This window comes from Castor canadensis, chromosome 6 (genome assembly GCF_047511655.1).
Source record: "Castor canadensis chromosome 6, mCasCan1.hap1v2, whole genome shotgun sequence".
Lineage (NCBI taxonomy): Eukaryota > Metazoa > Chordata > Mammalia > Rodentia > Castoridae > Castor > Castor canadensis.
In genome coordinates this window covers 120,134,730-120,149,841 of record NC_133391.1, presented here as the reverse complement: position 1 = coordinate 120,149,841, position 15,112 = coordinate 120,134,730, and the positions used below count along the sequence as shown (strand labels likewise).

Below are 15,112 nucleotides of genomic sequence, written 5' to 3'. Positions count from 1 at the left end.
TGGTAAGGGAGGGGTTGGGAGCAGGGGGGAGAAATGAACCAAGCCTTGTATGCACATATGAATAATAAAAGAAAAATGAAAAAAAAAAGATAAAACAATATGGCTATTAAGTTATTTCTGTTCTTATTTGTGAAATTTTTTGAAGAATCCTAAATTAAAAAAATTATATTGCTATAAAATTCTATAAATATCTTTAAAAATACAGAATGTATGTTTTGGGGAAATGATTTTACTTATTTTTTCCTCTTTTAGGGAATGACCTTAGGTGAACAGACCCAAGATGAACCAGGTAATTGTTAACAAGGAAGCTGCTAAATCTACTTGGTTAGCACTAGCACAGACACCCACCAGTGGTGATAGGTAAATGAGGTCGTTTGCTGGAGAGGTGACCAGAAAGATACAGCTGTTGGATATGTTATTTTTGTGAGAAACTTAGATTCTTGGGATAAAACTTTAGAAGGTTATTGAAGAGTTACATGTTTAATAAAGAAGTATTGAGAGTTCCTGTGGATCTGCACAGATGAGAACATTTGTTTTGAAGGATTATTATTATTATCTTTATGTTTTAGCAAGGATTTATTTTGGTATAACAGGATAAAGTATAGACAAGGCGGGGTGAGAGAGAAAAAGAAACATAATGGAAACAAAAACTCTAGAAGGATTATTTAAAGGAGGTAGTGTGTCTAAAGTAAGTGAAAGCCAACAACTAATGATTTTTTAAAAAATCATATATAGCCTGAACAGAACACCACACTAATAAAGGAATAGTGGTACAGAGGATGTTAAAACATATTGCTAGAAGATAAACACCTGAGTTCACAATCTTTTTTAATTAAACAGATTTCCAGATTCATTCTTCCATTTTAATGTTGGTATGCTTCCTTAAGGTCCCAGTGACGGAAGCACTGAAGCTGCTATAACCTTACTTACAATGGGAGAGATAGTATTGCAGTCAGAGATCAGTGCTGAGCATGGGGAAGGTAAGAGTGCAAGATAAGCCCTACCAAAAGGAAAAAAACCTAAAATCTTAACTGTTACAGATTTATACCCATATTTTACATCTGAAATTGTCATCGTGTTGTTTTTCCATAAGAGTTAACATTTGTGTATTTATCCATCCACTATTTAGCATCTTTAGGTATAGTGGCAATCATTTTGATAGTGTACTTGGTTTTTTATGAAAAAATTGCATTCATGGAATAGTTAATCCGGTATCTACTGGATTAACCTTTACCTGATCATCATAAACTTCACTGGTTGCTTGAGCTCATTGGTCACTTCATATGTTTCTTTAGTGAAGGAGTTGCTGCTTGAGATGGTCTTTCCAATACATGACATGAATGGGTAATGGCAGTCCCTTAGATAATTGAGTTTAAACTATTCCCAGGGCTTGGAAGGAGCCAAAAGATACACCAATCTTGATTTTTACTGTATTAGGCTGTTCATTATTTTTAAGTACATTAAGTGAATAATTATGCACATTGTATTCCTGGTAATTATTTTGACTGGCCATGACTGCCTTACCATTCATTTTAGTTGTTAAACTTTTAGCTCATTTCCTGGTAAACTGTCCTGTTACCAGTAAAGTTTCTGATTTGTGTTCCACAGAGAGCTTTCTTAGTGGTAGTGGAGCCTGACAGATCTCTAGGATGTAAAATACAAGTTTTAAAAATGAATAAATGAGGCCAGCCCTACTTTGAAATTTGTCTGGGGTTATGTGGTTGTTGAAAATAACAAAAGGACTAATTTTTATCTAAAATAGCATAAAATACCAGTCATAAACATTATTAAATTCATTACAGATCAGATCTCTAACATGAAATATGAAGTCATGAGTTTAACTTAGGAGTCACAGAGAGCAAAGTTTAGTTGAGTAATAATGTAGAATTTGACAATTATTGAATGTTGAAGAATTCATTTTATTTGGATATCTGTTTATATTGAGTCAATTTTAATTTCCTGTTTTCTTCTGCAGTAGGTGTATGTGTTTTTCCTGATGTTCATTCGAAGGATGAAAGTCATATGCGTTTTAGCCCAGATAATGTAAATCATAAAATTAATCATGAATATCAGGAACTTTCTTCATGTGTCATTAGTACATCTCCTGCATCATTTGAAGAAAACAAGATTGTGTCGGAGGAACAAAGTACTGAAGAAGAAGTTGGTTTAATGGAGGAAGTAAAGGAAAACTCTACATCAACCAGGTTTATTTTAGCGTTCAATTAATAAATATAATTAAACCCACCATCAGTTTAATTAATAGCTTTGAGTAATTCTTGGTATAAATTTAAAGTAGGCAATGTTAATTTCTGATTTAGACTTTAATGGTTTAGTGGTTTGCATATTAAAATTATAGTAGTATGTATTATATTAATGAAGCATTAATGAAGTAGATTTATGCAAATATCTGTTTTACAAATGTGGTTGAGGTTTTCAACTCAATACCTTTAGTAAATTTACTACTTTGTAAATGTAGCATTAAGAAATGTGTTGTGGTGTATATCTGTTATTCCAGCATGTGAGATGCCGAGGCAGAAAAATCCAGAGTCTGAAGTGATCAGGGACTACTTAGGGAAATTCTTTCAACAAAACAAAAACCAAAGAACAAAAAAAGCACTTACATATAAGAAAAATGGAGCATGAGCTGCTGCAGTGCTAGACAGAATGCATTACTGTGAGAGAACAAGGGGATGCTTAACACAACTGGTAAATTTCTCTTACTTTTTTACACCCAGGAATGCAGCTTCCAAAGTGACCAATAATTTAAGAATGAGAAGTCGATTTAAGCCTGAGCCGAATCTTGAGATATTAGGGACCAATAGGTTTGATGCTTATCAAGAAGGTCCAGATGGGAAAGAAGTGGAAATTCAAGGAGGTAAATTTTATTTTCCTTTGAGGAGTTACAAAATTATATTGGCACAAGAAGTTGCATTAGCACTCACAGGGATATTCAGTGGTTAATTATTTTAACATTCTGTAATATTTCAAATGTACAGAAAGTAAGATGAACTATAAAATAAATGTTCATAAATCCCCAAACTATGATAGCCATAGTCATTGGTATCTCTTTGCTTGCTCAGTTTGTTGTGTGTATGTGTATCAAATAGTTAAGCAAACATTCCTTGACAGGGCATGTGTGAGGTCTGAGTGTGATGTTCACACCTTTAATCCCAGTTTAGTAACTAAACTAAACTGAAACTAACTGGGCATGGTGGTGCATCCAGATCCTTGGGAAGCGGATGTCCAAGGCTGGTCTGGGCAAAAGCTACAGACCTATCTGCAAAACAAACTAAAAGCAAAAGCGTTATGACTCAAGTGGTAGAGTGCTTTTCTAGCAAGATCGAGACACTTGAGTTCAATCCCCATTACTTCCAAGAAAGAAAGGTATGCATGTGGCAAAAAAGAAGACAGTGGTGGGGTGCCAGTGGCTCAGGCCTGTGGTCCTAGCTAGTAAGAAGCCAGAGATCAGGAGGATTGAGGTTCAAAGCCATCCCCAGCCAAATAGTTTTCAATACCCTATCTTGAAAATACTCAACATGAAAAAGGGCTGACGAGTGGCTTAAGTGGTAAAGTGCCTGCCTAACAAGAGTGAGACCCTGAGTTCAAAATAAAACAAAACTGCAAAACAAAAACAAGATAGTGCCCCAAAGGCATGAAATTAAGAAACAAAAATTCCTTCTTTTCTTGAGTCCTAGTCTCCTAATAAACTGCTATTAATAGTCTTATTGTAGTCTTCCAGAAATACTTTATTTATTTTTAGTGAAAATGATGGTATGTTTATTAGGAAAGAAGTACATTTTCAATAGTCTGAAAACAGGCCACTGCTTTCTAGAGAGAAGACAAGTAAAACCTTCTTTGTTTATTTCTTTTTTTCCCTCCTTCTCTACCCATCTCAGAAATGTTCAAGACATACATAATGTAAATGGTGTATCTATTTCTCTCTCTCTCTCTCTCTCTCTCTCTCTCTCTCTCCTCGTATATATATATGTATATACACATTCATATATATAAACTTAAATATAGAATGTATGTATATTTATAATGTATATTTCTTTTAGAACAAAAATAATATTCATATCATATTGTATACTCTGCCAAACACTTTTAAAATAAAATATATTGTATTCTTAAAAAGTGTAAAGAGAGTAGATGTTTATGTGTTTTCATTATAAAAGGGATATATGAGGTAATGTATTTGTTAACTAGATTTCATTCCACAGTGTATATATTCTTTAAAATGTGTACACAATAAAAACATACAATGCTATGTTAATTAAAAAAAATTTTTAGAGCTAGGGATGGTGGTACATACCTATAATCCCAGCACTCTAGAGGTGGAGGCAGGAAATTTTGAGGTTGAGGCCATCCTGGGCCAGTTAGTGAGCTCCTGTCTATACAAAATTTTTTAATAATAGTTTTATTGAGTTATAATCTACATACCATAAGCTTACCCATTTAAAGTGTACAGTTCAGTGGTGGTTAGTGTTTGCACTAGATCATCGTGTAATCATTATCATTAGTAGTTGCTCTTCAGTTCTCCCCATCCTAAGCAACCACTAGTCTACATTCTGTCTGTATAGATTGCCTATTTAGGACATTTCATTTATTTATTTTTATTTTATTGCTTTTACATTTACTCACATGTATATACATTGTTTGGGGTGTCACCCTCCTTTTCCAGGCAGTTCCTATTCCACCCTCGTCTCTGATTTTGTTGAAGAGAAAACATAAGTGATAATAAAAAAGACATAGCATTTTTGCTAGTTTAGAAAAAGATAGCTATACAGAGATTCCTAGCATTGCTTCCATGCACATGTGTACTACAACCCACATTGGTTCATCTCTACCAGACCTCTTCACTACCTCCTAATACCCTCCCCATAGTGGCCTCTGCCAGTTTAGGATTACTTTATTCGCTCCTATACACTGAGTACATCAACCACATTCAAGTTTTAGGTTCTGTTACTGTCCGTATTCCTCCCGTGCGCGTTCTCCCCTTAGTGTGTGACTCCATGCCCAATAATATCTGCATTTGTTTAGGTCTATAGGTCTGTAATCTGCTTATGAGGGAGAACATGTGATTTTTGGCCTTCTGAGCCTGGGTAACTTCGCTTAAGATAATGTTCTCTAGTTCTACCCAAGTATTTGCAAATGACAAAATTTCATTCTTTGTGGCTGAATAAAATTCCATTGTGTATAAGTACCACATTTTCTTAGTCCATTCTTCGGTAATGGGGCAACCTGGCTGTTTCCAAAGCTTGGCTATTGTGAATAGTGCTGCAAGAAACATGGGTGTTCAGGTGCCTTTGTAATAACCTGAGTCTCATTACTTCAGGTATATCCCTAGGAGTGGCATTGTTGGATCATATGGCAGATCTTTGTTTAGTTTTTTAAGAAGCCTCCATATTGTTTTCCATAGTGGTTGTACTAGCTTACATTCCCACCAGCAGTGTGTAATGGTTCCTTTTTCCCTGCATCCTTGCCAACATTTGTTGGTGGTGGTATTCTTGATTGTAGCTATTCTAACAGGAGTGCGGTGGAATCTTAGTGTGGTTTTGATTTGCATTTCCTTCATGGCCAGGGGTGGTGAACGTCTTTTCATGTGTTTTTTGGCTGTTTGGACTTCTTCCTTTGAAAAATTCTGTTTAGTTCAGTTGCCCACTTCTTTATTGGTTCATTGACTTTTGGGGAGTTTAGTTTTTTTGAGCTCTCTGTATATTCTCGTTATCAGTCCCTTGTCTGATACATAGCTAGCAAAGATTTTATCGCACTCTGTGGATGGTGTCTTCAATAGAGAGACCATCTCTTTTGTTGTGGAGAAGCTGTTTAATTTCATGTAGTCTCATTTGTCCATCCTTTCTCTTAGTTGCTGGGCTGCTTGAGTTCTACTGAGGAAGTCCTTGCCTATACCTATTGCTTCCAGAGTATTCCCTGCTCTTTGCTGTGCTAACTGCAACGTTTTGGGTTTGATATTAAGGTCCTTAATCCACTTTGAGTTGACACTAGTACAAGGTGACAGGCATGGATCTAGTTTCAGTTTTCTGCATGCAGAAAACCATTTGTCCCAGCATCATCTGTGGAATAGGCTGTCTTTTCTCCATCGTATGTTTTTGGTGCCTTTGTCAAAAATAAAGTAGGCATAGCAGTGTGGATTCATATCAGGTTCTTTATTCTATTCCACTGGTCTTCATATCTGTTTTTGTGCCAGTACCATGCTGTTTTTATTGCTATGGCTCTGTAGATAGTTTGAAGTCAGATATTGTGATACCTCCAGCATTGCTCTTTTTGCTGAGTATTGCCTTGGCTATTCGCAGTCTTTGTGTTTCTGAACGAACTTTAGGGTAGATTTTTCAGTCTCAGTAATGAATGTCATTGGGATTTTGATGGGAATTGCGTTGAACATGTAGACTGCTGTTGGTAGGATAGCCATTTTAACTGTGTTGATTCTGCCAATCCATGAGCACGGGAGATCTTTCCACCATCTATAGTCTTCCTCAGTCTCTTTCTTCAGTGGTTTGCAGTTGTCCTTGTAGTGGTCATTTACATTCTTTGTTAAGTTTATTCCTAGGTATTTGATTTTTTTTTTAGGCTATTGTAAATGGAATTGTTTTCCTATATTCCTTCTTATTTTGTTCATTGTTGGTGTATAGAAAGGCTAGTGACTTTTTAAAGTTGATTTTGTATCCTTCTGCATTGCTGAAGCTGTTTAAGGTGTTTAGGAATTTTTGGGTGGAGTTTTTTGGGTCTTTGAGGTATAGGATCATCAGACATTTCACTTAAATAGAATCACACAATATGTGGTCGAATCTAGCAACTTGCTGTTTTCAGGGTTAATCTATATGGTAGCATATATGAAATATTTCATCTCTTTTTATTGCCAGTTGATATTTCATTGTATATATATATACATATATATATATGTATATACACACACACACACACACACACATATGCATACTACATTTTGTTTATCCACTGAAGAGTTGATGGACATTTGGGATGTTTTTATCTTTCTGCTATAGTGTATATACTTTCTTTCTTTTTTTTTTTTTTTGGTGGTACTTGGGTTTAAACTCAAGGCTTTAAGTTTGCTAGGCAAGTACTCTTATCACTTGAGCCACTCAGATGGCCCTTTTTGAGTTGGTTAGTTTCGAGATAGGATCTTGCTTTATGCCTAGGCTGGCTGGGATCCTCCTATTCATGCTTCCTGGGTAGCTGGGAGACAGGTGTGCACCACTTTGTCTAGCCATTGGTTGAGATGGGGTCTCTTGGACATTTTTGTCTGGTCTGGCCTCATACTGGGATCCTGAATAGCTAGGATTCTAGACTTTAACCACCATGCTCAGCCTTCAAGTATACATTTTAGGTGGATGTAGGTTTCTCTTGGGTTTATATTCATAAATGGAATTACTAGGACATACAGTAATTCTGTGTGTAACCTTTCCCTGACTGGTACTAAGGATTGAAGCCGGGCCTTCATACTTGCTGCACATGCTGTCTGCCACTGAGCTACACCCACAGTCCCTACTGTTGAATCCTCTGAGGAACTGTTAAGCTGTTTTGTGGAATAGTGACATTTACATATTTATCATTTTTATGTTTTTATTAATAAGTTAAAGTAAATTTAAAGAAAAAAGTGACGCCATTTTATATCATTTTATATTTTCACCAGCTTCTATGAGAATTTTAGTTTCTCTGCATCCTCCCAGATTGCTACCCCCACCCCCACCCTTTTTTTTGGTGGTGCTGGGGATTGAATACAGGGCTTCATGTCTGCTAAGCAAACACTCTGTCACTATGCTACATCCCAGGCTCTCCCACATACTTTTTTTCCATCTTTTTGATCACAGCTATCTTGGTGTGAGGTGGTATTTCATTGAAGTTCTGTTTTATGTTTTACTGATGGCTGATGATGTTATATCTTTTTGTTTGTTTCTTTGTGGTGCTGGGATTAAGCCCAGGGTCTTATACATGCTAGGCAAGTGTTCTACCACTGAACCACACCTCCAACTTTAATGTTCTGTATCTTTTCATTTGCTTATGTATCTTGAAAACTGTCAAGCATGTACTTTTAAAAAAAAATTGTGTTGCCTTTTTATTGAATTCATGGGAGTTATAGTTTTGTGGTAGAGTGTGTGCTTAGTATGAGAGAAGATCCTGGGTTCAACCCTCAACACCAAAGAAAACCCCAAAACATTCTTTTTTAATATTTTTAAAGCTTAATACACTAAAAAAAAACCTTTCCAATATGATTATATAGAACCCTATTTCATTTTCTTAAAAAATCGCCTCATTGTAGGATTGATGGAGTGGCTCAAGTGGCAGAGTGCCTGCCTAGCAATACTGAGGTCTGAGTTCCAACCCCAGGGCTGTCAAAGAAAAAAAAAAAAAAGCCTCACTATATTATGATATGTATATATTAACGCCTAGTTCCATTCTCTTGCACATCCCCTTGCCAAAGCTGTAATGCCTTAGAGTGATAGTAGTAGGACCAGGAAAACCAGTGCAGGCTGCAGACTGCCTGGGTTATGTTGTGCCCATGCCTGACAGATGTGAATATGTGCAGTCATTTTTTTCCCTTTTTCAAGTTCTGAATTTTTAGAATTTTCTTTCAGTCAGAAATGCCTGTGGTGAGTGTGCATGTGCAGTTAGTTAACTTGTTGTTGTGCTGATTTTGGCAGTATCCAAAAGCGTTTTCAGTCTGCAGGCCTCAAATTGCTTCCTAGATCACTATTATTATTATTTTTTTGGTGATATTGAGATTTGAACTCAAGACCTTGGACTTAGTAGGCAAATGCTTTACCACTTGAACCACACTCCCAGCAAATTGCTTCTTTTTTGTAGAAGTATTTTCCTTCCCCTTTGTGGCATTGTTATTTGCCATAAATAATGCTCCTCCAAAACCTCTTCTAAGGTGGAACTAGCCAGCACTTACAAATAAACCTTGGCTTTTTTCTTTTTTTTTGGTGAGTCTGGGGTTTGAACTCAGGGGTTCATACTTGCTAAGCAGGCACTTTATCACTTGAGCCACATCTCCAGTCCATTATGCTCTGGTTTTTTTTTTTTTTTTGAAGGTCAGATCTCAAGAGCTAATTGCCAGGGCTGGCCTTGAACTATGATCTTCCCTATCACAGCCAGCCAAGTAGCTAGGATTATAGGTATGAGCCACTGCCATAAAGCTCTGAGTGACTTTTTAGAAACAATGCTATTTTAAATTATGGTACTATTTCACTATTTCCACAGAGTGGGAATACAATACTCAGGAGTAGTAAAACTTAGGCAGTGCAGGATTTGTTAATCATTTGCTTTACATTCAGAAATTGCTTGGCAAGAGCCATTCTTTTGCTATGTGAATAAACTGATACTTGGATTAAGAGAGGTTTGGAGGAGTCCCACATAGTGACTTGTCTTTTAAGAGAGAATATGTTTCTACTGCAGTTATTTTAGCTATGCTATTTTGAACTATATCTAATATGTGTTTTTATTTAAGAAACTGAGAAAGATGCTTCCAAAGCAACAGAATTGGAAGATAAAAACCTTTGGCCAGTCACAACAGCAGAGAGTAAGGAGCAGAACCAGTTGGCGTGTGTACATGATATCAGAGGGACCAGTATTTCACAAGAAGCAAACCTAACTGAAAGGTAAAACAGGGAAAAGCTTTTGGGATTCAGTTTTTATTCTGTTTCAGCTTTTGCCATAGGCTTTAGCAGTGAGAATTTGATTTAAAAGCAGAGTTTTGTTGCATTAAATATATTTTAATAGATCAAAAACCATTAAATTAATTGATGTCTGATGTACCTAGCTCTAAGAATAATTCTATGGTTGGGTGTCTAATTTCAAATAATGTACTAAAACTGTCTTTCAGAAATGAAGATCAAGAAGAGAGATGTCAAGGGGTTCAGATATTGTCGGTTGTTCCAATTGTTTCTTCTCAGGCAGGGCCCCACGTACTTGGTTCGAATTGGGGTCTTGGTGAAAGTTCTCTTGATGAGCCCCTGAGAAAGGACTGTAAAGGAGATAGTGTGCTCACGCTTCATATGTCAGAGGTAAAAGAATGTGGATTGTAATGAAGGGTAGCAGGTGTTGTTCTCACCATTTAAAAATAAAAATTAAAGTAGAATTTACATACAGTAAACTTCACTCTTTCTAGTTTTAACAAGTTTTTACAAATATATAGATTCTTGTACCCCATCCATAAATAGTTCAACACTCCAGTAATTCCCTGGTGTCCTATGATGGTCTCCTCTCTTCCTTGTACTGGCTGTTTGTGATCAGGATCCATTTTCCCTGTTGGCAAGAATGCATTGTGAGCCAGATATGTGCAGATATGTACAATCTTAACTACTTGGGTGGCTGATGTGGGAGAATCACTGGAACCTAGAAATTTGAGGCCACCCTGGGCAGTACAATGACACCCTGTCTCAAAAAGCGGCCGGGGCTGGGGCGGGGGAACAAAAATAACAACGATAACAAAAGAATGTTTTGTGAGTTGCTTTTGGTACTGAGGCTTGAATTCAGGTCTTTGCACTTACTAGGCAGGAGCTGGACCACTTGAGCCACATCTCTAGCCCCTTGTAATAGAATTTTAACTAAGTGTATTTTTCGTCTCCAGAGGGTAGAAGCCCAGCTTTGTTGTAGAAGCTTTGATAAGGGAAACATGTTCAGAGAGAATTCATGTTTTGCTTCTTAGCCCCTAGATCTCAGTTAATTCCCAGAGTGAGTGCTTATTGAGGCATCTGTGTAAGATACTGGGATACAAGTCTGTGGAGACATATGAGTATATAAATGTGTTTTTTGTTTGTTTTTGGTAGGACCAGTGTTTGAACTCGGGGCTTTGTGTTTGCAAAGCAGGCACTCTATGACTTGAGCCTCACCTTCATGTCATTTCGCTCTGGGTATTTTGGAGTAAAAATTAGGGGTTAAAAGGAAAATGTGTGTCAAAAAAATTAGGTGTGATCAAAGATCTGGGCATTGGTGGCTGATGCCTGTAATCCTAGCTACAGAAGGTAGAGATCAGGAGGATGACAATTCAAGGCTTGCTGGGAAAAACAGTTCACGAGGCCCTGTCTCGAAAATATCCCACACAAGATGGGCTGGTGGATTGGCTCAAGTGGTAGAGCACTTGCCTAGCAAGCATGAGGCCCTGAGTTCAAACCCCAGTACTGCCAAAAAGAAAGTTTTTTCCCTTTGGCATTTGATATAGTTGTGTAGATAAATATGTAAATAACATGAAAAATTATAAATGAAACACTTGATTAAAAAATAGGTATGGAGTAGCATGACATGTTAAAGAACGTGATTAGAGCTGTAGTTAGAAAGGTAGTTTGCAGACAGACTATAAAAGGATTTTTATGACTTGCTAAGGAGTTTGGCTACACCCAGAGTTATATGATTCCCACACGCAACTTTTTACTTTTTACTTTTTGTATTTAAATAATTTTATTCCTAGACAGAAGGTAAAAGAATATTACAGAGAACTCTCCTGTACCTTTTTCCTTGCATTCATTAATTGTTAATATTTTGCATCACTTTTTTTTTTCTGTCTTGGTCTTTATAGTTAAATATATGCTTCAAAAAACTTGAACCATTTGAAACTTAAATTGCAAACACAAATCTTAACCTGTAAATACATCTTTAATAAGAACAATGATGTTCTCTTTCACAGAGGTTATAGTACTGTTCTCACACTCAGTGTATTATTTAACATTGATTCAATGATATTCCGTAATACACAATTTTCCTTCAAGTTTCCCCAGTTTTTCTTATCATGTCCTTTATAGCTGTTTTGTTTTTAAACTCAGGATGCAGGCAAGGTTGTCTAACTGCATTTAGTGGTCATTTCTTCATCCTCTCCTATAGTCTGTTTTAATAGTTCTTTTCTTATGAACTTGACATTTTAGATGGGTCTAGGCTAGTTGATAATTTTAATTGCCTTCTCATTATTGGATTCAGTTTTTGTGTAAGATGATTACATAGGTGATGTTATATTCTCTTCTCATCACATCAAGATACACATATTGTCAATTTGTCTGTTACTGATGGTACTGAGCAGTCATTTGGCTAGATTGCTGCCTGCTTGATTTCTTCATTATAAGAACATCTTTTCAGCGAGGCTCTGGTGGTCCATGTCTGTAATTCTTGTTACTTGGGAAGCTAAGATTAGTAGGATTGCAGTTCAAGGCCAGCCCTGGCAAATAATTTGCGAGACTCCATTGCCAAAATAACCAGAGTAAAAATTGAACTGGAGGTGTGGCTCAAGCAGTAGAGCACCTGCTTTGAAAGTGCAAGGACCTGAGTTCAAATCCCAGTCCCACCAAGGAGGAAAAAAAGGATATCTTTTCTAATCTATATTAGGAATTTGTCCAACATTTGCTGGTTGCAGAATGGACATTTTAAGATTTTAAGGATTAGAAAATTAAAATTGGGATATTAGGGGTTTTGAAGAAAAGAGATTGGAGGGAAGGAGAGCAGTTTGCTACCATTCCAGCTGTCACCCACTCAGAATAGCGTGGCTACTTTGTTGGGAGTGGGGAGATAGTTGAAGGGTTTGGATCTCTCTGTCCTGACATGTCAAAAATCTTCTCCTAGAATAAACATATTTAACAATTTAATCATTTGTTTTTATGTTTATTTAAATGAATCAAACTTTTATTGGCACATCTATAGTCTTTAAAACATTTGAAAAATTATGTACGTTTAGGCTAAGTTACTGATTTTTGAAACAGTGTCTCTTCACTGTGTATCAAAGCATAAGGGAAACTTTTTCAAATCTAACTCTTTTCTTTTAACTTTCTGTGGCAGTGTTCAACAGCTAGTGTTCCCGAAGTTCAACAAGAGAATGTAATCGATCCTCAAGACCTAGCAGGTATGATAATTTGTTTCAGTGAATTATCATAGAACCTTATAGTATGGATTTTACATTTAATGTGGGAAAAACACAGAAGTGTTTTTTCAAGTCTATGGCTAGTTGTTTTGTATATCAGCCTTGTTATTCAGAATTACAAATTCTTCCTGTAATATATCATGTTCACTCTTTATGAAATTACTTTTGGGGAGTTAGGTATAATTTAGTTTTTTACTCAAGGTGATAAGTTGTCTGAGACTTTCTTTAGAGAGAAATAATGATACTGCATTACTTTCTGGTTTAGCTTTTCATTACGTTTAAACTTTTTTAGGGAATCTTTTTTCTAATATACATCAAGATGGAGATGATGAACAAGCATTCATTTTAACTCTGGTGGAAATCCCAACCAGTGCAGCAGAAGAATTCACTGATGCCTCTGCACAGTTAATGTCAAGCCCTCTACTGCCAGCTCCCATATTGGTCAAATCTGGGAATGTGGAAGAAAGGGGTGACATGAGGTAAAGAATGGGCTAAACTGGTTTTGTTAGGTGGGATGATTCTTTATATGCATCAAATAGTACTCACCAGAATGATTTCTTTTTTAACAAACTATACTAATGTATATTAATTGTACACATTAATGTGATTTGTCCATACATTATATATATATATTCATGCTTAGACCATGATCACCCTTCATTCTACCCTTGCTTACTCTTCCTTCCCTGGCATGTCTCCATCCCATTCCCTAATAGTGTCTCTTCTACTTTATATTTTTTCTTTTATTATTCATATGTGCATACAAGGCTTAGGGTCATTTCTCCCCCCTGCCCCCACCCCCTCCCTTACCACCCACTCCGCCCCCTCCCTCTCCCCCCCCAATACCCAGCAGAAACTATTTTGCCCTTATTTTTAATTTTGTTGTAGAGAGAGTATAAGCAATAATAGGAAGGAACAAGGGTTTTTGCTGGTTGAGATAAGGATAGCTATACAGGGAGTTGACTCACATTAATTTCCTGTGTGTGTGTGTTACCTTCTAGGTTAATTCTTTTTGATCTAACCTTTTCTCTAGTACCTGTTCCCCTTTTCCTATTGGCCTCAGTTGCTTTAAGGTATCTGCTTTAGTTTCTCTGCGTTGAGGGCAACAAATGCTAGCTAGTTTTTTAGGTGTCTTACCTATCCTCACCCCTTCCTTGTGTGCTCTCGCTTTTATCATGTGCTCATAGTCCAAACCCCTTGTTGTGTTTGCCCTTGATCTAATGTCCACATATGAGGGAGAACATACGATTTTTGGTCTTTTGGGCCAGGCTAACCTCACTCAGAATGATGTTCTCCAATTCCATCCATTTATCAGCGAATGATAACATTTCGTTCTTCTTCATGGCTGCATAAAATTCCATTGTGTATAGATACCACATTTTCTTAATCCATTCGTCAGTGGTGGGGCATCTTGGCTGTTTCCATAACTTGGCTATTGTGAGTAGTGTCACAATAAACATGGATGTGCAGGTGCCTCTGGAGTAACAGTCTTTTGGGTATATCCCCAAGAGTGGTATTCCTGGATCAAATGGTAGATCAATGTCTAGCTTTTTAAGTAGCCTCCAAATTTTTTTCCAGAGTGGTTGTTCTAGTTTACATTCCCACCGACAGTTTAAGAGGGTTCCTTTTTCCCTGCATCCTCGTCAACACCTGTTGTTGGTGGTGTTGCTGATGATAGCTATTCTAACAGGGGTGAGGTGGAATCTTAGCGTAGTTTTAATTTGCATTTCCTTTATGGCTAGAGATGGTGAGCATTTTTTCATGTGTTTTCTGGCCATTTGAATTTCTTCTTTTGAGAAAGTTCTGTTTAGTTCACTTGCCCATTTCTTTATTGGTTCATTAGTTTTGGGAGAATTTAGTTTTTAAAGTTCCCTATATATTCTGGTTATCAGTCCTTTGTCTGATGTATAGCTGGCAAATATTTTCTCCCACTCTGTGGGTGTTCATTTCAGTTTAGAGACCATTTCTTTTGATGAACAGAAGATTTTTAGTTTTATGAGGTCCTATTTATCTATGCTATCTCTTAGTTGCTGTGCTGCTGGGGTTTCGTTGAGAAAGTTCTTACCTATACCTACTAATTCCAGAGTATTTCCTACTCTTTCCTGTATCAACTTTAGAGTTTGGGGTCTGATATTAAGATCCTTGATCCATTTTGAGTTACTCTTGGTATAGGGTGATATACATGGATCTAGTTTCAGTTTTTTGCAGACTGATAATGAGTTTTCCCAG

General features: G+C 36.7%; 1 protein-coding gene across 6 annotated transcripts in view; it reads left to right on the top strand.

The window, feature by feature from the left end:
* Bdp1 (BDP1 general transcription factor IIIB subunit) overlaps positions 1–15,112 on the top strand; it is a 102,603-nt gene that overhangs the window by 65,140 nt on the left and 22,351 nt on the right. For all 6 annotated transcript variants that reach the window (XM_074077328.1, XM_020181014.2, XM_020181013.2 and 3 more), the window contains 8 exons: positions 253–289; positions 888–980; positions 1,976–2,204; positions 2,736–2,875; positions 9,491–9,641; positions 9,866–10,046; positions 12,802–12,865; positions 13,176–13,362. In XM_074077328.1, coding sequence (XP_073933429.1) covers positions 253–289; positions 888–980; positions 1,976–2,204; positions 2,736–2,875; positions 9,491–9,641; positions 9,866–10,046; positions 12,802–12,865; positions 13,176–13,362 — 1,082 coding nt within the window. The remainder of the gene's footprint in view (positions 1–252; positions 290–887; positions 981–1,975; positions 2,205–2,735; positions 2,876–9,490; positions 9,642–9,865; positions 10,047–12,801; positions 12,866–13,175; positions 13,363–15,112) is intronic.